General features: G+C 42.7%; 1 protein-coding gene across 4 annotated transcripts in view; it reads left to right on the plus strand.

Moving 5' to 3' along the window:
- Window positions 1–21698, plus strand: part of IDE (insulin degrading enzyme) — a 154400-nt gene that overhangs the window by 31130 nt on the left and 101572 nt on the right. For 2 of the 4 annotated variants that reach the window (XM_078434589.2, XM_078434590.2), the window contains exon 1: window positions 9690–9865. The exons of 1 other annotated variant lie outside the window; for it this stretch is intronic. In XM_078434589.2, coding sequence (XP_078290715.1) covers window positions 9768–9865 — 98 coding nt within the window. In that variant the 5' untranslated portion in view covers window positions 9690–9767. Of the gene's footprint in view, window positions 1–9689; window positions 9866–10184; window positions 10415–21698 lie in introns of those variants that run through there. One more of the 4 variants, XM_078434591.2, reaches the window with a different exon arrangement.

Consider the following 21698-nt stretch of genomic DNA (forward strand, 5'->3'; position numbering starts at 1 on the left):
CTACACACCTATTAGAATGACCAAAATCCAAAACACTGACAACACCAAATGCTAGTAAGAATGTGGAGCAATAGGAATTTTCATTCATTGCTGGTGGGAATGCAAAATTATACAACCACTTTGGTTGTTTCCTACAAAACTAAAGATATTCTTACCATACAATCCAGCAATTATGCTCCCTGGTATTTACCCAAAGGAGTTGAAATTTTATGTTCACACAAAAACCTGCACACAATGTTGAGCAGCTTTTTTCATAATTGCCAAAATTATGGAAGCTACCACTATATCCTTCAGCAGGTGAAGGAATAAATAATGTGTGGTACCTCCAAACAATAGAATATTTATCAGCACTAACAATAAATGAACAATTAGGCTGTGAAAAGACATGGAAGAAACTGAAATGCATATTATTAAATGAAAGAATCCGATCTGAAAAGGCTATATACTATATGATACTAACTATATGATATTCTGGAAAAAGCAAAATTATGGAGACAGTAAAAAAGATCGGTGGCTGCCAGGGGTTGGGGGAAGGAGGTATGAATAGGCAGAGCACAGAGGATTTTTAGGGCAGTGAAAATACTGTGTACTATAGTATAATGGTGGATATATGTCATTATACATTTGTCCAAACCCATAGAATGTACACTACCAAGAGTGAGCCCTAATGTAAACTAACAACTTGGGTAATAATGATGTAGGTTCAATGTAGGTTCATCAATTGTAATAAATTGATGGTGGGGGAATATTGATAATTTTGGGAGGGTATGCATGTGTGGTAGCAGGAGTATATGCAGGTGCCTCTGGGTGGCTCAGTCGGTTGAGCATCCGCCTTTGGCTCAGGTCATGATCTCACGGTTTGTGAGTTCGAGCCCCACCTTGGGCTCACTAGTGTTAGCACAGAGCCCTCTTTGGATCATCTGTCCCCGTTTCTCTCTCTGCCCATCCCCACTGCGTGTGTACATTCTATCTCAAAAATAAATAAAACATTTAAATAAATAAAATCTTTATAGGGGCGCATGGGTGGCTCAGTGGGTTAAGGGGCTGCCTCTTAACTTCGGTTCAGGTCATGATCTCTCAGTTCGTGAGACTGAGCCCCATGTCAGGCTCTGTGCTGACAGCGTGAAGCCTGCTTGGGATTCTCTCTCTCCCTCTCTCTGCCCCTCCCCACTCCTACTCTCTCTCTCTCTCAAAATAAATACATAAATATTAAAAAAATAAAATCTTTATAAAAAATTAAAAATAAATATAAATAAACCCTTGGGGAAAATTATTCTAATTATTTCACAGAGCTTTATTCTTTTTTTTTAATTTTTTAAAAATGTTTATTTATTTTTGACAGAGAGAGAGAGAGAGAGAGAGACAGAGCATGAGTGGAGGAGGGGCAGAGAGAGAGGGAAACACAGAATCCAAAGAAGGCTCCAGGCTCTGAGCTGTCAGCACAGAGCCCGATGCGGGGCTGGAACTCACAGACTGCGAGATCATGATCTGAGCCGAAGTTGGACGCTCAACCTACTGAGCCACCCAGGCGCCCCTCACAGAGCTTTATTCTTACTTTGATAACAAAGAAAAGCATTTTTAATGAGCATCCTACTCTCTTAGTGCAGAACTGTATTTTATTGAAATGTAAATTTGTGTTTTGTTCTCCCTGTATTTCCTTCCAAGCAGGTAGGTAGGCGTTTTTGAATAATTGAAGGATTACTGCCGGACTTTCTATTTGAAGCCTTTTGGAAAATATTAGTAATCTGGAGAAATTAGTGTTTTATATAACCCACCAGCTCCATAGCATTTCTATTTTCAAAAGTATTAGTTTATATGTATGATTATTACTAAAATTTTATATCTTTAAAACTTACCCTAATAATTATTATAGCAGATGTGATTTTGCAACCAAAAACATGGGTGGTTTGTATAAGAAATAAAACATATTAAATATGACTCTGAGTTCTTCCACCTGGAAGCTTCAGTCTTGATTACCATTGCCAATCCTTCATACGTTCACACTCTGGGATATAAAGGGGTCCAAGGGTTTCACACAGAGAAAAACATGTGGGGAGAACCTTCCAGGCTTTGATTTATACAGGTTACTTTTGAGCTGCCAATTTGTGTACAGCTATAAGTATTCCCTGAAGACCGGGAGCTCTGTAGCCTCTGTGCCACCATTAGGGCGAGAGCATTTCTGTCCCAGAATTTTTTTTAATGTTTATATGTTTACGTATTTATTTTGAGAGAGAGAGAGAGATAGAGAGAGAGAGAACATGAGCAGGGAGGGGAGGGGCAGAGAGAAAGAATCCCAAGCAAGCTCCTTGGTGTCAGCGCAGAACATGACTGGGGGGTCTCGAACCCATTGATCATGACCTGGGCCGAAATCAAGCATCAGATGCTTAACTGACTGAGCCACCCAGGCACCCCATGCCCCAGAGTTTTTAAAAACGGTGTTTTCTAGTTTCTGCTGCTGAGAAGTCCAAAGCCATTCCGATTCCTGATCATGTGTATGTGGCCTCTTTTTTTTTTTTTTTTCTTTCTGGAACCTTAAGCAATCTCCTCTTTCCCTTCAGTGTGCTGAAATTCTGCAGTGACATGCCTTGGTGTATGTCTATTTTCACCTATTGGGCTGAGCATTTGATGAATTCTTTCAATCTTGCCATTCCTTTCCTTCAGTTGTGGGAAGTATTTTTAAATTACTCATTGAACATTTCTACTTGTTGTCTCTGTTCTTCCTTTCTGGAATTCCTGTGTGTGGATAATAGATTTCCACAACCTAATCATTACCACTATTAATGTTTTGATGTACTTCTTTCCAATTATATACAAGCATATTTTTAATCATTAAGATCATAATTCAATGCATAATTTTGCGCCCTGAATTTTTATTTAACCTAAGCATTATTCCAAGCCCCTCATACACATTTTTATTTGTGTGATATTTTAAGGCTCTGGAACAACATCTATGCAAATCTCTGCTAAACAGTTGAGGAGCACTTTACTTTAGCTATCTTTTTCATAGTTGCCAGAATCATGTTAGGTTCTGGCTGTGGTTATGAATGCCAGAGAGAACAAATGGTGTATCTGCATGTCCTTATAAACTGATGGGAAAAACACAGTCCGTGAGCTGCTCATAAGCCTATTTAAAAAATCCCAAAACGTTTAGGTACAGAGTTCCCCAAATCCAAATTTGGTTTGCTGTAGTGTTCTAATAGTAGAGTCTCAGTAGCAAAGGTTGGTTACAAGACAACGGGAAAGAAGAGGGTTCCAGTTCTCTGGCCTTCTGGTAGATCTCAGATAACGCCAGACTCTCCTCTCCCAACGCTTTGCAACTGATATTTCCACTGTGTGGAGTCTTTTCCCTCACCTGTTCCTATAACTTGCTCCCTCTTACCTTTCAAGTTACAATTTAAATGTCACTTCCTCAGAGGAAATATCTCCTTTCCCCAACCACTCTATCTGAGGTAGCCCCCCAAACTCTTTCATAAAACTCAATTTCTTTCTTTCCACACATAACAAAAGAAGATGTTGACGTTTTACTCTCCAGGTTTTACTATTTCTTGGCTGAACCTCAGAACCCTTCCCTAGAGACCAAAGACGTCCAGGAGAATTAGGGTTCTTACAGCAGGAAAGCAAAGAGAAAAGGGAATATTCAGTGTTTGTAACTTTCAAACTAGGCTTTTAAGGGAAAGCCATGAGAAGAGTCTGAAGCAAGACAATGACATAAGGAGAAGAGATGACTGCCCCTTCATGACTTTCAAATTCTAGTTGAGAAACTCCTGGCTGGAACATTAAAGTGAATTAGGAAGGAGCTGATGGAGGTTAGGGGAGAGGGAGAGAGAGAGGGAGAGAGAGGGAGAGAGAGGGAGAGAGAGAGAGAGAGAGAGAGAGAGGAAATTCTAGGAGAGGTTCTGGTGGAGAGTTAGGCCATGAGAAGGGCCACAGAAGCTCTTTATTGACAGCTGCCTATGCAGCCCAAACACCAAACCCTACGCTCTGAGTTTTTGCCGATCTCCCACCTAAACTGTCCCATGTGCACACTCCTATTGTCAACAGCTCGGGACACGAATTAACCCCCTTAATACAGCTGGTGAGATCTTTGCCACCTCCTCCCACCCATGGGCAGTAGTGATGATGGAGGAAAAGTCCCAGAACTATTACTTGGGTACAGCTAGACAGCAGGAAAACCCACTCTGGTTACCCTCATTTTATTTTAATCATATTGTGTAATTATTTTATATAAGTATTAGTTTACTTGTTTCTTTCTCTCACTATAATGTAAACTCCACTAGAAACTTGGTTGCTCTTTCCTCATGTATCCTTAACATATAAAGCAAGGTGAGGGGGGGTGCCTGGGGGCTCAGTCAGTTAAGCATCCTACTCTTTATTTCTGCTCAGGTCATGATCTCACAGTTCGTGGGATCGAACCCCATGTCGGACTTTGTGCTGACAATGCAGAGCCTGCTTGGGATCCTCTGTCTCTCTCTCTCTCTGCCCTTCCCCCACTTGCGAGCATTTTCTCTCTCTTTCTCTCTCAAAATAAATAAGTAAACTTAAAAAATATAAATCAAGGTATGGGGGCGCCTGGGTGGCTCAGTAGGTTAAGCGTCCGGCTTCGGCTTAGGTCGTGATCTCATGGTTTGTGAGTTCGAGCCCCGCGTCGGGCTCTGTGCTGACAGCTCGGAGCCTGGAGCCTGCTTCAGATTCTGTGTCTCCCTCTCTCTCTGCCCCTCCCCCACTTGTGTTCTGTCTCTGTCTCTCAAAAATAAATAAATGTAAAAAAAAAAGGTAAATCACTTATATATAAACATTTTATTTAAAAAATTCATGTTGGGGGTGGCTGGGTGGCTTAGTCAGTTAAGTCTTGATTTTGGCTCAGATCATGATCTCAGGGTTTGTGAATTCAAGCCCTGAATGCAGCTCTGTGCTGACAGTGCAGAGCCTGCTTGGGATTCTGTCTCCTTCTCTCTCTGCCCCTCCCCTGCTTGTGCTCTGTCTCTCAAAATAAATAAACAAACATTTAAATTTTTTAAATTTTATTTATTTATTTTGAAAGTGAGAAATTGTATGTGCCTGCATGCTCCTGCGTGCGAGGGGGGGTAGGGGAAGAGAGAGAGGGAGAAAGAGAATCCCAAGCAGGCTGTATGCTGTCAGTGCAGAGCCCGACACAGGGCTCAGACAGACAAACAATGAGATCATGACCTGAGCCCAAATCAAGAGTCGGACACTTAATCAACTGAGCCACCTAGACGCCCCTAAATAAATAAACGTTACAAAAAATTCATGTTGCTTTTAGGTGTTTTATTACCATAGTCCTTTATTTAAAACTAACATACATTATAAAACTTTTTTTTTTTAAGTAGGCTCCATGCCCAATGTGGGGTTTGAACTCACAACCCTGAGATTAAGAGTCACTGACTGAGCCAGGCAGGAGCCCCTAAAACTTTTTATCATAGAAAACTTCAAACATACACAAAAGCAAATAGAATAGCATAATAACCTTCCCAACCCAGCTTTCATTATCCAACTTCAATAATCATCAGTTCATGGCCAATAATATTGTTGAATCTATTGTTTCCTCTCTCCCTCATTGTCTACTGAATTATCTGAACTGACTCCCAGGCATTGTATTATTTCAGTATATATCTCAACTCTAAAAACAAACAAACAAACCAAAAAAAAAAAAAAAACAAAACAAAACCCCACAGCCATTAACATACCACCAGAAGTAACATAATCATTTAATATCAAATATCTACACACTATTCTTACTTTTACTGATTGTCTCATAAATGTTTCTTTTTCATAATAGGTTTGTTCAGGAGTCAAATAAAAACCACATATATCATTTGGTTAATATGTCTTTTTTTTGTTTTGTTTTGCATTTTTAAATATTATGTATATATTTTAAAATATTTGTTGGAGTACCTGGGTACCTGGTTAAGCATCCAACTTCAGCACAGGTCACGATCTTGTGGTTCAGGAGTTCGAGCCTGGATTTGGGCTCTGTGCTGACAGCTCAGAGCCTGGAGCCTGCTTTGATTCTGTGTGTCCCTCTCTCTCTCTGTCCCTCCCCTACTTGTACTTTCTCTCTCTCTCAAACATAAATAAACATTTTTTAATTATGTTAGTCCATTTTATTTATTTAAAAAAATTGTTTTTAACATTTATTTATTTTTGAGACAGAGAGAGACAGAGCATGAACGGGGCAGGGTCAGAGAGAGAGGGAGACACAGAATCCGAAACAGGCTCCAGGCTCTGAGCTGTCAGCACCGAGCCCGATGCGGGGCTTGAACTCACGGACCGCGAGATCATGACCTGAGCTGAAGTAGGACGCTTAACCGACTGAGGCACCCAGGCCCCCCTATGTTAGCCCATTTTAGAAATGTTTATTTATTTGTTTGAGAGAGAAAGACAGAGGGAGCCGAGTGGGGAGGAGGCAAAGAGAGAGAGAGAGAGTATTCCAAGAAGGCTTCACACTGTCAGCCCAGAGCCTGACTTAGGGCTCGATCTCACAAACTGTGAGATCAGGGCCCAAGCTGAAACCAAGAGCTGGAGGCTTAACCGACTGAGCCATTCAGGTGCCTCTAAATATTATCTTTTGAGGGACATCTGGGTGGCTCAGTCAGTTACGTGTCTGACTTTGGCTCAGGTCATGATCTCACAGTTCGTGGGTTCGAGCCCTATGTCAGGCTCTGTACTGACAGCTCAGAGCCTGGAGCCTGCTTTGGATTCTGTGTGTGTGTGTCTCTCTCTGCCCCTCCCCCACTTGTGCTTTCTCTCTCTCAAAAATGAACATTAAAAACATTTAAATATGATGGGCATTGAGGAGGGCACTTGTTGGGATGAGCACCGGGTGTTGTATGTAAGTGATGAACCATGGGAATCTACCCCAAAACCAAGAGCACACTGTACACACTGCATGTTAGCCAATTTGACAATAAATTATATTTTAAAAATTCAAACAATAAAAAACATAAAAATAAAAACATTTAAGTATTATCTTTTGAAGGTTTTTTTGAAGTGCTACAAACAGAAAAGTGAATAAATCGTAAGTATACAGCTCAATTTATTTTCAAAAACTGAATACACCCACTTAGAAACATACTTGAGAAGCCCCCTTTATTCTCCCTAACCACTAGCCTGACTTCTAGTACTATACTGTGGATTAGTTTTGCCTGGTTTTCAAATTTATATAAATGGACTTATATAGTAAATACTCTTTTGGATCTGTCTTCTTTCACCATGTTTGTGAGATTCAGCCATATTTTTAGTTTTTGTTTGTTCACTTTCATTGCTGTATAGTATTCCGTTGTGTGATTATTCCCCAATTTATTTTTCCTGTGCATTTTACTGTTGATGGGCATTTGGACTGTTTCCAGTTTGGGACTATTATTGATTGTGCTACTGTGAACATTCTAGAACATGTATTTTTATGGATGCATGTTCACATATCTGTTGCCTATATAGCTAGAAGTTGAATTGCTAGATCATAGCATATGCATATATGCAGCTTTAATAGATACTACCAAATAGTTTTCCATGGCCTATTTGCCCTCATGCCATTGTCATGTCAATTACTATAGCTTAATAATAACTCTTAATACTTGCTACTGTAAGTGTTCCAGATTCTTCTTCCATTGGGTCTTCCCGACCCTTTTCATTTTCATATAAAAGTTAATAAACAGCTTATCATAACTTGTCAATTCTAAGTCCCCTTTAATTCATAGGTTTCTCCTTTCTCTCTTATTTTGCAATTCAGGTCATTTTTCCTGTAGTGTTCCAAACATTCTAAATTTTGCTGATAGTATCCTTATGGTGTGATTTAACATGTCTATTCCCTGTATTTCCTATGAAAGGTAGTTATATCTAGAGGCTTAATCAGATTCAGGAAACATGCAATTGACGAGTGTTAACTAAGCACTATGCTGGCTGCCAGGTGAGATACAAAAATGTCTAAGACATCATTCCAAGTCTACTTACAAGCGTGGAAAGTTAAAATTCAAATAAGTGCCTTTAGAGAAAGGTGATCTACTGTGGCAGCTCAGATCAGAGTGATTACTTTCAATTAGGGTATGTGAGGAATGGAAATGAGGGAAAGTTTTGTAAAGGCAACACTATTTCAACTGGGCTTGGAAGCTGCTAGACAACTGACAAGTTAGTATTGTTGTAAGCATTAATTAGCTGTGATAGCTGTGTGAATTGCAGTTAGTAGAGGGCGGGGGTAGAAGCTGGAAAGGTGGGGTACTCAGTTGAGTGGTGGCCCCCAAAATATGTGTCCATGTCCTCATCCCAGGAACCTGTGTTACATTACATGGAAAAAAAGTATCTTTGCAGATGTAATCAAGTTAGGGATGAAATGAGATAATCCTGGATTACGTGATTGTGCCCTAAATCCAAAGACAAGTGTCCTTATAAAAGACAGAAGAAAAGACACACAGAGGAGAAAGCAATGTGAAGATGGAGGCAGAGATTAAAGTGATGTGGCCATAAGTCAAGGAAACTGGCATCCACAAGAAACTGGAAGAGGCAAAGAATGGATTCTCCCCTAATATCCTTTGTAGGGAGTGCAGTCCTGACAATATCTTGATTTTGGACTTCCTGGCCTGCAGACTGTGAGAGAATACATTTCTGTTGTTTTAAGCCACTAACTTTGTGATAATTTGTTATCGCAGCCACAGGACACTAATACAGGTGGGGTGAGGCTAGAATGTAATATTGTGGAATTTTACCCTATTTTGCACTTCCTCATCTCTGATACCTCAGTTTGCATCCATCCAACGTTTGCCTTTAGCTGAAACGATTAAAAAAGATCCCTGTACCTCCTTAACGAAGCATCCGCTTAATTAAGGGAACCTCCTCCCGAATTCCCATTTGAAACAATAATAGGATTGAAAGCACTGTTTTTGGCAGCAGACTTCCATCTGCCACATCAGAGACCTAAAGGTACTTAAGCTTGGGAGTCACTATCCCTAACTGCACTCTGCCTTAAAGACCCTTGTAAAATGGAAATGTAATGGAAAGTCAGATCCATAACAACTATTAGATTGTTCTTGGACGCACAGCTCCGTAAAGCCATCAGGGAAAAAAGTCTTGTGTTATAAATAATGACTAAAGTACACTGGCAATGGTAGTACTACTATACGTACGTGTAGTGTTGTGTTAATACAGCAGTAATGCAGAGTAGGAGTTTCTACTCCGGATTTGAAAGGCCACGGAAACCTTTTTTTCGCTGTTGCGGGTCCCATCTCCCCCTGGCTCTTGGAGGAGCTGCTAACTCCCCCTCAGGGTCCGCATCGCGCTCTAGAGGGAGCCCGCGGGCCGCGCGCCGCCTGGTCCTAGGGCTTCTTTCTAACACCTGCACTGCCCAGGGCGAAAGCCAATGGGGGCGACTCCGCAAACATGGCTCGTTGTGCTCCTACGGTATTCGTGAGACCCTGCCCCTTACAAACACTTAAGCCAGATACACCTCGCCGCCCTCCCATCTCGTCCCTGTGTGACCCAGCCGGGACACCCCCGGCCTGGGAAAGCCTGGTTGCCGGGCTCCCGCAGCTCCCCGCCCAGACTCCGTCCCGCCCGCTGGCTCGGGCCGGGGACGCCTGCCGTCCCCGCCGCCGCCCCCGCCCTGCCGGGTTCCAGGCAAAACCCGGAGCGCCGGCCGCTCGGCTGCTCCCGGGAAGCGGCGCGGCGCGGCGCGGCGGACTGAGCATGCGCAGTGGGCAGGGCCGGCTCCCGGCGCCAGAAGGAAGCGTCCGCGGTGCTCCCGGCGGCTGCGCTGGGGTATGCGGTACCGGTTAGCGTGGCTGCTGCACTCCGCGCGGCCCAGCACCTTCCGCTCCGTCGTCGGCGCCCGCCTGCCGCCCCCGGAGCGCCTCTGTGGGTAAGCGGAGCGGAGCGACCGGGCCCCCGGGGCCCGCGGGTCACGGTGGTTTGGAGCTCGGGTTGCAAAGTGGTGATTCAGCACTTAAAGCCGCCGCCGCCGCCCCTCACGCCGCCAGTCCCGCCGGCCTGGGGCCCGGACGCCCGCGCAGAGGCCGCTCCGGGGCCCGGAAGGGCGGCCGGCCGGGCGGGAGCGAGGGGCCTTGCCGGGAGAGGAGGGCGCCACTGGGGCGGGTGAGGGCGGACGGGGGCTGTGACCCGGGGTCACGGGGCGTGTGTCACAAGTGCTGAGGGCGCGGGGCGCGGACGGAGTCACCCCGGCCCGCTCCCGGAGCCGTGCGGTGCCGCGCCACTCTCCGGGGAGTCTGCCTGTGAGAGGCAGGAAGCCGAGTCCAACTGCCCCTGGCTATGGGGTAAAGGAATCCCAGTCCAGGGAGACCGCTTCTTACCCTCCTCTCAGCCCTGCTTTTTTTCCATGAGAACGGAGTTTCCACTACTATATGGAAATGCCTGCGTCGGGCACCGTAAAAGTTTGCCTGCCTGCGCCTTAGTGAGTAGATGGGTGTTGGATTTCCAGTCCCGGGGAATTCGGGAGCCGAAGGATACCTAGGGATCCATCAAAACAGCTCCATTGTTTTACACCTGAGACAACCGAGGCCCAGAGAGATTGTGTGATTTCCCAATTGCAGGGCTTGTGGCAAAAACCAGGATGGGGACGCGGGTGTTTTTTTGCCATCCGGTGGCGTGCTCTCTCCACTTCGCTGCTCCGTGTATACTAGAAATACATTGATTGCCCTGTCGCGAACGCTGAATCCCTTTTACTGTGAACAGAGGGGAATCGGCAAAGATGGGCAGTATTGTCTTGCCCTACTTAGATGTATCATTTGAGCTCCTCTGTTTTTTTTTAAATATCTAGGACCTACTAAGTGCGAGGCACTGTGATAGACCTGTGTAAGTATGTAGTCTGCTTTCCAAGGAACTTTGACTTCGTTTGAGCAGATTGAGATGCCAAGAGAATATATAGCCAGCTAAAAAGCATGTGTTTGGCTAGGGTCAGAAGATGGGCAGTACGACAGTGCGTGCTTTGGGAGCATAGTGCAGGGCAGAGATAGAGGAGGGGGTCTGGCCTTTGAAGGAAAAGCAGAAAGTGTGGAGGGTGGACGGTGGTGGGTGTAATCAGCCTAGGCGTGCAGGGGTTGGGGGTGGGGGGTGGACAGTGAGCAGATTAGGCTAGTTGGAGCCTTAGAGAATTTCTGGGGGGCAATTAGGAGACAAGTCTTGTATTATAAAAGTGGGATAATGCTAGCCTGGGCTTTGAATTTTAGTTGGGCTTTTTCAGTGCATAGTTTAGGGAGCCGCTAAGAGTTTTTGAGGTGGGGAGTGATCTAATGAAACTGCTAATTTAGGAAATTAGTTTGGTGGCTGTGTGCAGGCTGTAAGTGAGTGGAGAGACCTGAAGCAGAGAAACTGGTTGGGACTTAGTCTTTCCCTACTGAAGTAGGATGGTAGTAATGGTGCCTGATGCAAATGAAAAATCTGTGAAACCTGTTTTCCCTCCTCTTTTCCCCCACTATTTGCAAAATCCACTACAACAAGCATAAATTAGATCCCTGAGTTTAGAGAAAGAAGTGGGAGTGGTGAGCAGAGGCAGAGTACTTCCACAGGCTTTCTTCAGGTCAGGATTTTTTTCGGTATCTAATTTGTTGCTAATAGGCTATGTTTAGCTCCATATTCTCCAGTGTACAGAATTTGGGATTAAAAAAAAATTTTTTTTAAGTATTTTATTATTTATTATTATTTTTTAATGAATTCATTTTTGATGCGTTCCTGTCTTTATTTTTATTTTTAATTTTTTTTAATATTTATTTTTGAGAGAGTGAGACAGAGCACAAGTGGGGGAGGGGCAGAGAGAGAGTGGGGGGCAGAGAATCTGAAGCAGACTCCAGGCTCTGAGCTGTCAGCACAGAGCCTGATGCGGGGCTCGAACTCATGGACCGCAAGATCGTGACCTGAGCCGAAGTTGGCTGCCCAACCAACTGAGCCACCCAGGTACCCCAAGTATTTTGTTTTTTAGAGAGTAAGCTGGGGAGGGGGGGCGGGGAGGAGAGAGAGAATCTTAAGCAAGCTCCATGCTCAGCACACAGAGCCCGACGTGGAGCTCAATCCCACAACCTTGGGATCATGACCTGAGCAGAAATCAAGAGTCAGATGTTCAACCGACTGAGCCACCCAAGTGCCCCTTAAAGATTTATTTTAAACTAATCTGTACACCCAGCAGTGGGTCTTGAACTCACAAACCTGAGTCAGGGGTCACATGCTCTACCGACTGAGCCAGCCAGGCACCCAGAATTTGGGATTTTAAAGAAATCATCAATTTGAAGTTTTATACAACAAAGAGGTTTGTATGTTCTATTTACAATCCAGTTTTCTTTGTGGTTTTCTCCGACTGCTCTTCAGTTTCATTGATGAAATTCAGGGCATGGGTTGAATTGCCAGAGCTTCAAGATAAGGTTGTTCTCAGAGAAGGAAATTCAGGAGATTCAAAGATAATGAATGAGATCAACATCTAGACAGCTCTACAGTAAAAATTAGCAGTTGAGACTAGTAAGGAAAATACAGGAAAATCAAAGGGACTGGGGTGTAGTTATAAGAAGGAAAGTACTAACATCTGAAGCTGCCACATATTCAAAATCTTAAGGTAATCGATTCTGTACATAGTAGGGAGATGTATTAACAGAGATGTTTACAGGGCTGTTTACTGCAAGAGACATGGGATTTAACCCATGTCTGTCTGGTGCCAGAGCCTGAGTTCTTAACTGTTATGTTATACTGCCTTTGCCAGTGTTGAGGCATTCATTCCCTGTTCTAACCTCTTGAGAAAGAGATGGTCTGAAAGCATTTGTATAAGATCAATTCATTTAAAAAGCAGTCTCATTGTCCCCTGTTTAGCCATATTGGATAACTTGGAGTTGTGATTATCTCGGGGAACCTGGAGGTAATAGGCCAGTGCCTGGCAGCTACTTGAAACACCTGTACATTGGTCATCTCACTTTGCAGGCTGCTCTACTTTGCATTTCTCTGTTCTGTGGGCATAGGTAACAGTGTGCCATATGGGACTAGCTATTAAGATCCTGGCTTTTACTTTTTTTTTTTTTTTTAAGTGGTACAACCACTGTGTGTGTGTGTGTGTATGTATGTAAGCAAGCAAACTAGCTCTCCGCCCACCATGAGGCTTGAATTCAGAACTCTGAGATCAAGAGTTGAAGGCTCTTCTGTCTGAGCCAGCCAAGTGCCCCCAGGCTTTTATTTTACTTTTAACCAGAAAAAATGTTTTTTAATGGTCTAAAAGGAAAAAATGCCTTTGAGTATCTTTAATTAGCATTAGCCCAAACCGTAGACAGTAAAATGTTACATTCTGTCTATCTGCCTTTAAGGTTAGGGATAATCTTACCAGGGAGTAAGTAGTGTGGGGAGCAGAAATTCAACATATGTTTTTTAAAACAATTGATTTCCTTTCTATTTTTCTTTAAAAATTTTTTTTAACGTTTTATTTTAATATTTGAGAGAGAGACAGAGTGCGAACAGTGGAGGGGCAGAGAGATGGAGACAATCTGAAGCAAGCTCCAGGCTTTGAGCTGTCAGCACAGAGCCCCGATGCGGGGCTCGAACTCACGAACCGCAGGATCATGAGCAGTGAGATCATGACCCGAGCCAAAGTCGGATGCTTGACTGAGCCACCTGGGCGCCCTCTCCTTTCTACTTTTATATTGGTATTTTAGATCTCCTAAAGAGGTCCCTAGATAATCAACCTACCTTTCAATCAGGGTGACAAGGCTAAAGCATTTTCCTTTTACAGGGGTAGATACCTTAAGGGGTAGATCCTTCAGGTATGCTGGGTTCTGGAGGCTTGGTAGGCATTACTAAGTTTTTCTTGAGTCAGCCCTCACTCTTCTCTTTTCCTTTAGCATTATTTGAGTATCTATTTTGTAGTGATCATTCACTACAGTGTGCTCAGCACTGGGTGGGGGGGTGGGGTGGTGGTGGTTTGCAAAGCAAGTCAGTGATAAATTCTGTCCTCAAGAAACTTTCAGTCAAATAATTCCACTTCTTATGACCTTTTACTATACATGTCCACTCTTGTTTTCTATTGCCTCTTTCAATTCATTTTGAAAAGCAGCTCAATATTTTTATTACAGTACTCTTTCTTTTAAAAGTGGGACTTAGAGAGGCATCTGGGTGGCTTAGTCAGTTGGGCCTCTGTCTCTTGATTTCTGTTGGGGTCATGATCCCAGCGTTGTGGAATCGAGCCCCGAGTTGGACTCTGTGCGGAGTGTGGAGCCTGCTTAAGATATTCTCTCTCTCTCCCCCTCCCTCTCTCCCTCTCCCCCTCCCCCTCCCCCTCCCCCTCCCTCTCCCTCTCCCCCTCTCCCCCTCTCCCCCTTTCCCCTTCTCCCCTTCCCCTCCTCCTCTTCCTCTCTCCTGTGTGCACTCTCTCTTTCTCTCTCTTAAAAAAAAAAAAATAAATAAAAGTGGGACTTAAGAAACTCTTGTACCATTAAAAGCTATAAAAGCTTTTATGACTCCCAAAGAACTGTATAGTTTCTCTTTGCCCATTAAAAAGTGTGTAACTGTTAAAAAAAAAAAAAAAAAAAAAATGGCACTCACAAGCTGCTCCCTGAGGGGAAGGTATCATACTTTGCTTGACATATTTATTATATGAATGAATGAATGGTCTTTTTTGAAAACCAGTTTTCTCTGTTGATTTCCCTAGTTTTGCAAATATTGAGGTTAATCATTTAAAAACTTTTTTTTTAATTTCTTTTTAGAGAGAGAGCATGAGTCGGGGCGGGGGGGGGTGGGGGGGAGAGAGAGAGAGAGAGAGAGAGAGAGAGAGAGAGAGAGAGAATGAATGAGAATCCTAAGCAGTCTCACACTCAGCGTGGAGCCCGACTTGGGGCTGGATCTCAGGACCCTGGGATTGTGACCCAAGCCAAAATTGAGAGTTGACTGCTCAACTTACTGAGTCACCCAGGCACCCTGATGTTAATCATTTTCTTAGTTTAGCTTGAAAATTGGAGTAGTCTTTGCATCTATTTTTCTCTCACTGTCTGTTCTGAAGACCAAACTCTTTTGAGTCTTTCATCCTCAAGTTTCTTGGAGTACACTTAATCTTCCAACCACCATGCTAGTTAAGGCCATGACTATCTTCCCTGACATCTCACATCTACAAATTCTAGATACATATTTTTTTAATTCCAGTATAGTTAACATACAGGGTTATATTTCAGTTGTACAGTATAGTGATTCAACAATTCTATACATTAGTCAGAGCTCATCATGATAAATGTACTCTTAATCCCCTTCACCTATTTCACCTCTTCTACCTCCCCTCTGGCAACCACCAGTTCTCTATATTTAAGAGTCGGGTTTTTGGTCCTTTTTTTCCTTTGTTTTCTTAAATTCCACATATGAGTGAAATCATATGGTATTTGTCTTTCTCTTATTTCATTTAGCGTTATACCCTCTAGATCCATCTGTTTTTGCATATGGCAGGATTTCATTCTTTTTTTTTATGGCTGAGTAATATTCCATTGTATGTACATATGTGTGTGTGTGTGTGTGTGTGTGTGTGTGTGTGTGTGTGTGTGTCTTCTTAATCCTTTCATCTGTGGATGGATACTTGGGTTGCTTCCATATCTTGACTGTTGTAATCACTGCTGCAATAAATAAACATAGGGGTGCATATAGCTCTATAACTGATTTTTTCCAGGCTCCTGTCTCCCTACCAGTTGATCCTTATCTGATTCATTCTAACCTACCACTTTCCCCATGCCATTGTCTTGCTTGGACACCACCAGTCGTTCTGCGCTATTTCAAGATCAAGTCCAAACTTCTTGACCCAGCATTTAAGCATCTCATAGGCAGGCCCTAGCCTAACTTTTCAACCTAAATTTCCTCTTCTCTAGTCAGACCCACCAATTTACTGTGTCTTGTACATGAGGTGTTCATTCTCAATTCTAGAATGGCCTTCTCTCTCTCTTTCTCTCTCTTTTTTAAATATATTTTGAGAGAGACAGTGCATGGGGGAGGGGTAGACTGGGGGGGGGGGGTGGAGAGAGAGAGAAAGAGAGAGAGAGAGAGAATATTCCAAATAGGCTTTGCAACTGTCAAGAGCACTGTCCAAGAGCTGGACACTTAACCAACTGAGCCACCCACGCGCCCCTCTCTTTTCTTTCTTTTCCGTCATTCTTTTTTAGACCTTATTAAGGTCACACCATTGTCTTTCCTTTTTCTAAACTTAATGATTTATTCAAGATTTTGAAACATTTATTTGACACTTAACCATATACTACCTTATATATTTTTTTTTACTTTTAATTAATATCATACATGGAAGAGTATATAGGATTGTTGTAGACTCTGGGTCTGGAATTCTTTTTTGTCCCGCAGGAAAGCAGTACACAGGATTAAAAATGCGAGAGATGGCCAATGTTGGGGGGAAGACAACCTGATTAAGGGTCCTTGCTCTGTTTTTATTAGGATCAGAAGGCTTACAAACACGGTGATGAATGTGCACAAAGAGACAATGAAACTGTGAACATTAATTCATGGGCGTGAGGGAAAGGAGGTTTTGAAGATATGTGGTGTTAGGGGTTTGGGTTAATACAAAACAAAATCTTGGCGCTGGGTAGCGGGCAGCCAGGGGGAAGGTTGTTTACAGTAGATGTGAGGCACCACCTCTGTTTACCTGAACTGGTCTAGGGGACAAGAAAGAGCATGCTCCCTCAGGGTAAACAAGGCACTTTTCTTTTGCTAATTAGCTCCACTCTGGGCAACTTCTCCGCAGTGGTCTATAGCCCTGTTTACCTGTTTACCTAATTTGGTCCTTCCTTCCTGTGAAAGCTTTCTGCTATAGTACTAAGTTGGGGGGCATTTCTGCCTTGAATACGTAATCTTGTTTATCTCCTTTGTTCTATACTGGGGCCTTTGTTCTATACTGGGGCCTTTGCCTCGCCTTACCTATACCTATTTACGTGATCTTGTTTACCCAAACTTGGGTGTGAACATCCTATGGCTTTCTGATTCTTTGTGTCTTGTTAATCCATCAGTGCAGGCTCAGGGAATTGGTAAGCTTATTCCCCACATAGGATAAAGAAGAATAACAAAATAAACATCTGTGTACCTACCATCTAGTTTAGGAAATAGAACATTTCCAGTAACTTTGAAGTTCTCTGTGCTCACCTCCCTGGTTGCAACCTTTTCCCTCCCTTGGAGAGGTGATGTTATCCTGTATTTAGATAATAATACCCTTGATTTTCTTTATACTTTATTAATCTGAATATAGTCTTAAACAGTATACTTTTTAGTTTTTTCTGCATTTGACCTTAATAGAAAATTTTCTTCTCTGAGTTTTTTTTTTCATTTAACATTGTTTCGAGATCCATGTAGATGTATACATTCACTGCTGAATGGCAGTCTTATGTGACTATGCCACTAATTATTTTTCTGTTCTGTTGTTTATGGAGATTTGGGTTGTTTTGATCTATTTATTTTTTTCTATCACAAATAATCCGTGTCGTTGGTGTGCCCAGTACCCAATCTTTGGACATCTCTACCTACTCAATTAGGGTTCTCATTCAGTCACTTTGTTTTAAATATTATTTATATATGCTTTGTTCACTGTGCAGCCATGAGCCACATGTGCTTTTAAATGCAAATCAATGAAAATTAACAATTCAGTTTTTCAGTCATCCTAGCTGCATTTCAAATCGTATGTGGCTCTTGGCTATTGTATGGGGCAGAGCAGTTACAGAACGATTAACATCACAGATACTTTGTGAAACCCGCCTGATCTGTATTCTGAGAGTTCCCAAATGTATCTCTTTCCCCTGAATTTCAGATTTATGTAACAATCTTCCAATTCAACATTTCCGTTCAATGGCCAATATATGTCTTAAACTTACCACGTTCAAAACCTGCTCCTCCCACCATCTTCTCCCTCATATCAGTAACACCTCTGTTCTTCCACTTGTTTAGGCTAACAACTTGGAGTCATCCTTAACTCCTTTCTTGTTTTCATATCCCTCGTCAGTCAGCATATACATCTGGATTCAGACCACTTCTGATTGCCACCACCCTGGTTCTAATCACACTCTTTTACCCAGACACTATAATAGCCTCTTAATCAGTTTCCTTGCTTCTTCACTTTCCTGTCTATGTATGGCTTGTTCTTTTCGCCACAGGTAGCATGATCTTTTTGAAATCCAAGTTCTATATCTTTGCTAGTAAATGCATAAAACCTTGCAGTTGATCTCCATTTTGCTTATATATATATTTTTAATTAAAAAAAATTTAAATTTATTTTTGAGAGAAAGAGCATGAGGGGGAGAGGGGCAGAGAGAGAGAGGAAGACACAGAATCTGATGCAGGTTCCAGGCTCTGAGCTGTCATCACAGAGCCTGATGCAGGGCTCGAACTCATGAACCACAAGTTCATGACCTGAGCCAAAGACAAATACTTAACCGACTGAGCCGCCCAGGCACCCCAATTTTGCTCATATTTAAAGAAAACATCCTTATAATAGCCAAGAAGGCCCCATGGGACCTGGCCTCCCATCACTTCTCTGATCTTGTTTCCAAAATAATCACTCTCGCCCCATTCCAAGTCACACTGGTCTGTTTACTTGACTTGGTCTTAGATTATTTGCACTGCTTCCCCTCTGCTCACAAAGGGATATCACAAAGGGTTTCACAGAGAACATAGGGTTTGGGTAAATGTCTTTGAAGGAAATAATAAAATTTGGGTGAACAGAGAAGGGGAAGAGAGGATATTTTAGAAGGAATAGTGTTAGTAAAAGCTTAGAAGTAGGAAAATTCACAATATAATCAAAGGACAGTAGATTTTATCCTATAGGAAGTGGAGAGTCTCAAATGCTTTTAAGAAGTGCAGTCACATATGAAAGCTATGTTTTTCTGATGATTAATCTGGCTGTTTTTTGGAAGCACAGTTGAAATGCAGTCAGAGACTGATAAAGGATAAAGATGTCCAAACAAGGAAAGGAGAGTGCAGAGGATTGTGTGAAAGATTTTAGCAGCTTTGATTGGGTATGGGGGAAACGGAGGAACCCAAGAGGCCTAAGGTGTTGGGCCTGAATGACTTTGAGATTAGTGCTGAGATGAGGCTTGAGTAGGAGGGGCCACCAGGGGAGGGAAGCTCTTGCAGGAGACATTCACCTCCAGGCAGTGGGAAGAAGTCCAGTTAGGTGAAATGTTGATACTGCATGGTGGGTGGCTGGTGTTCTAAAGGCATGCCAAGAGGACAGGTTGTTCAGCTGCAGTGGTGGGGCTAGCATTTCAGAGCTAGCTGTTAATCATCAGGGAGTTAGGTGACTCAGAGCCCCTCAGGGCAGTGGACAAGACTGAGTAGTCCTTAAATACCCAGGACCAAAATGGTGATCTAGGTTGTATATTGGTAGTTAAGGAAAGAGTTCAGTTTGAAGATCAGAACCAGGTTGATAAGTCCTGAACTGGAGTGACTTAAATTTCCTGTTTAAGGATAAGAAATAGGTCCAGAGCCTAGAACAAGACTAAGCTGCGGTGGAAGCTAAGTAGGCTTAGTTGTGAAACTCTCAATGCTGCTGTTAATGTGAACCATGGAAGATTTAGTAGCTAATATTTATTGAGTGCCTCTTATGTGTTTCGCCTTCTATTTGGAGCTTCCCATATGTTTAATGGCCACAGTGGTTCTGTGAGAGAGGTATTGTGGTTCTTTTCTTTTTTTCAAATACGGATATTGAGGCTCAAAGAGGTTAACTTGCTCAAGGATACACTGCTAATAAGTGGCCTAGCCAGAAGCCAGATGGGCTCAGTCAAGAATCACAGGGTTGGCTATTACATTATCTCCCTCCCTAGAGGTAGCTTGGTATCTGTAGTAGAGATGGGGGAGTCAGGACAAGGAGATGGTTTTGGAAGGGATAAACATGGTATATGGTGAGTTGGCAGATATTGAGTCCGGAGCTATTGCTGAATAGTGAAGGAGAGGTTTGAAATATTTGAAATATGATTGGACCTTCCTAAGAAGGTCTGAGCTGACCTTCCTAAGAAGGTCTGAGCTGATTTCCTACATCTGATAGTCCTTTGTAGAGATGATGGTTGAAGACACTGACACAGATGGGTATATAGGAAAGATCTGTGTAGAGATACAGAGGGCCCAAGCTACATCCTAAGGAATGCTGACGTTTAGGGATGAGGAAACAGTTGGAGAGGCTGGAGGTTACAGAGGCAGAAGATACCAGAAGCAGAATGGTTAGAAGTGTCCAGCCAAAGAGGTTTTAAGCAGACTAGGGCCTTGGGAAAACACCAGACCATTTCACTGGTAACCTGCAAATAAAGGGGAGGGACTAGAAGCCAAGTTTCATGGGACCCTACAGGGTGACTTTGGAAAAAACATATTGAATTTGGAGAATTTAGATAGTAGTTGGGAAGAGCAGACTTGAACAGAAGTGTGGTAGCAGAAATAGGGAATTGGTATTGGTGGCTGAGAGAAGAAGCTTGTGTAGAATAATGCCTAAGGGAGGGGTGGAAAAAGTGCAGATACAGGTGAAGAGGGTAACATTGGAAAAATAAAGATTTGTTCAAGGAGGTCTTGATTTAAAAGGGTAGTTGCTTATAAAGAATTTTAAAAGGTAGGTGATCTTTACACTTCTGGGCCTCAGTTTCCTTATTTGAAGAAAGAATCCTTCTATTTCTAACCCTTGCCATTTTTCTCTATGCTGTTAACACCAGCAGCTAAAAAAATGTCTGGATTTTTAGGAATGCTCCCAGGGTCTAGTAGGGAGAATGGGTTCCAGTTCAGTTAACATGGTGATCCTTTGCCCAACTTTACAGGCTATTTTAGGATATGTAGAGTTATATTTGGAGCCAGGAGCTCTGAAGAAGCAAAGATTCCCTATAATGGTATCCCTGGCACTTGGGACAGTGTCTGGCATATAGTACGAGTTTAGTGTTTGTTGGATGAATTTGTCCAGGGACATGGGCTCCTGGAAGTGGGGATCCCTAATCATGAACTCGATTTAGTTTTTGCTTAGTTTGCCATTTCCTTGTTCTAAATGTCAGTGTAGCCAGTAAATAGTATTTGTGTGTTTTCTTATTATAAAGAAATTAGAGGTTGGAGTGTATTTCCAAGATTTCTTGTGTTTCTGAGTTATTCATAGGAACTAAGGTGGTTTGAAAAGGCATAGGACGTAAGGGACAGGACAGTGCTGTGGAAAATAACTCTACACACAAAGGCTGAAGTCCACTGGATTCTAGACTTGTTTTTGTTTTCGCAGAGATGAATCGTTTTTATTTAATGTTTTAGAAATTCCACCATGGTTAGTTCTATTACTGTTCTATTAGCATTAGTTATCATTTTATTTGTGTTTTATTAGGAATAGATTTTTAATTGAGGAAGTTTGGTCCCAGTGAAAGGCTAGAGGAAAGAGGCTTAAATAGTAAAGGTGTTGTGGGGTTAATACCAGTTTTGCAGGTTGGTGTTACAAGATCTGCTTTTAATTTTTTTTTTTTTTTTAACGTTTATTTATTTTTGAGACAGAGAGAGACAGAGCATGAACGGGGGAGGGGCAGAGAGAGAGGGAGACACAGAATCGGAAGCAGGCTCCAGGCTCTGAGCCATCAGCCCAGAGCCCGACGCGGGGCACGAACCCACGGACTGCGAGATCGTGACCTGAGCTGAAGTCGGACGCTTAACCCACCGAGCCACCCAGGCGCCCCACAAGATCTGCTTTTAATCCTCCTTTATTTTTCATGAATTATAAATCAAAAGTAAAAATTAGT

This window comes from Panthera onca, chromosome D2 (genome assembly GCF_046562875.1).
Source record: "Panthera onca isolate mPanOnc1 chromosome D2, mPanOnc1 haplotype 2, whole genome shotgun sequence".
NCBI classification, from domain to species: Eukaryota; Metazoa; Chordata; class Mammalia; order Carnivora; family Felidae; genus Panthera; species Panthera onca.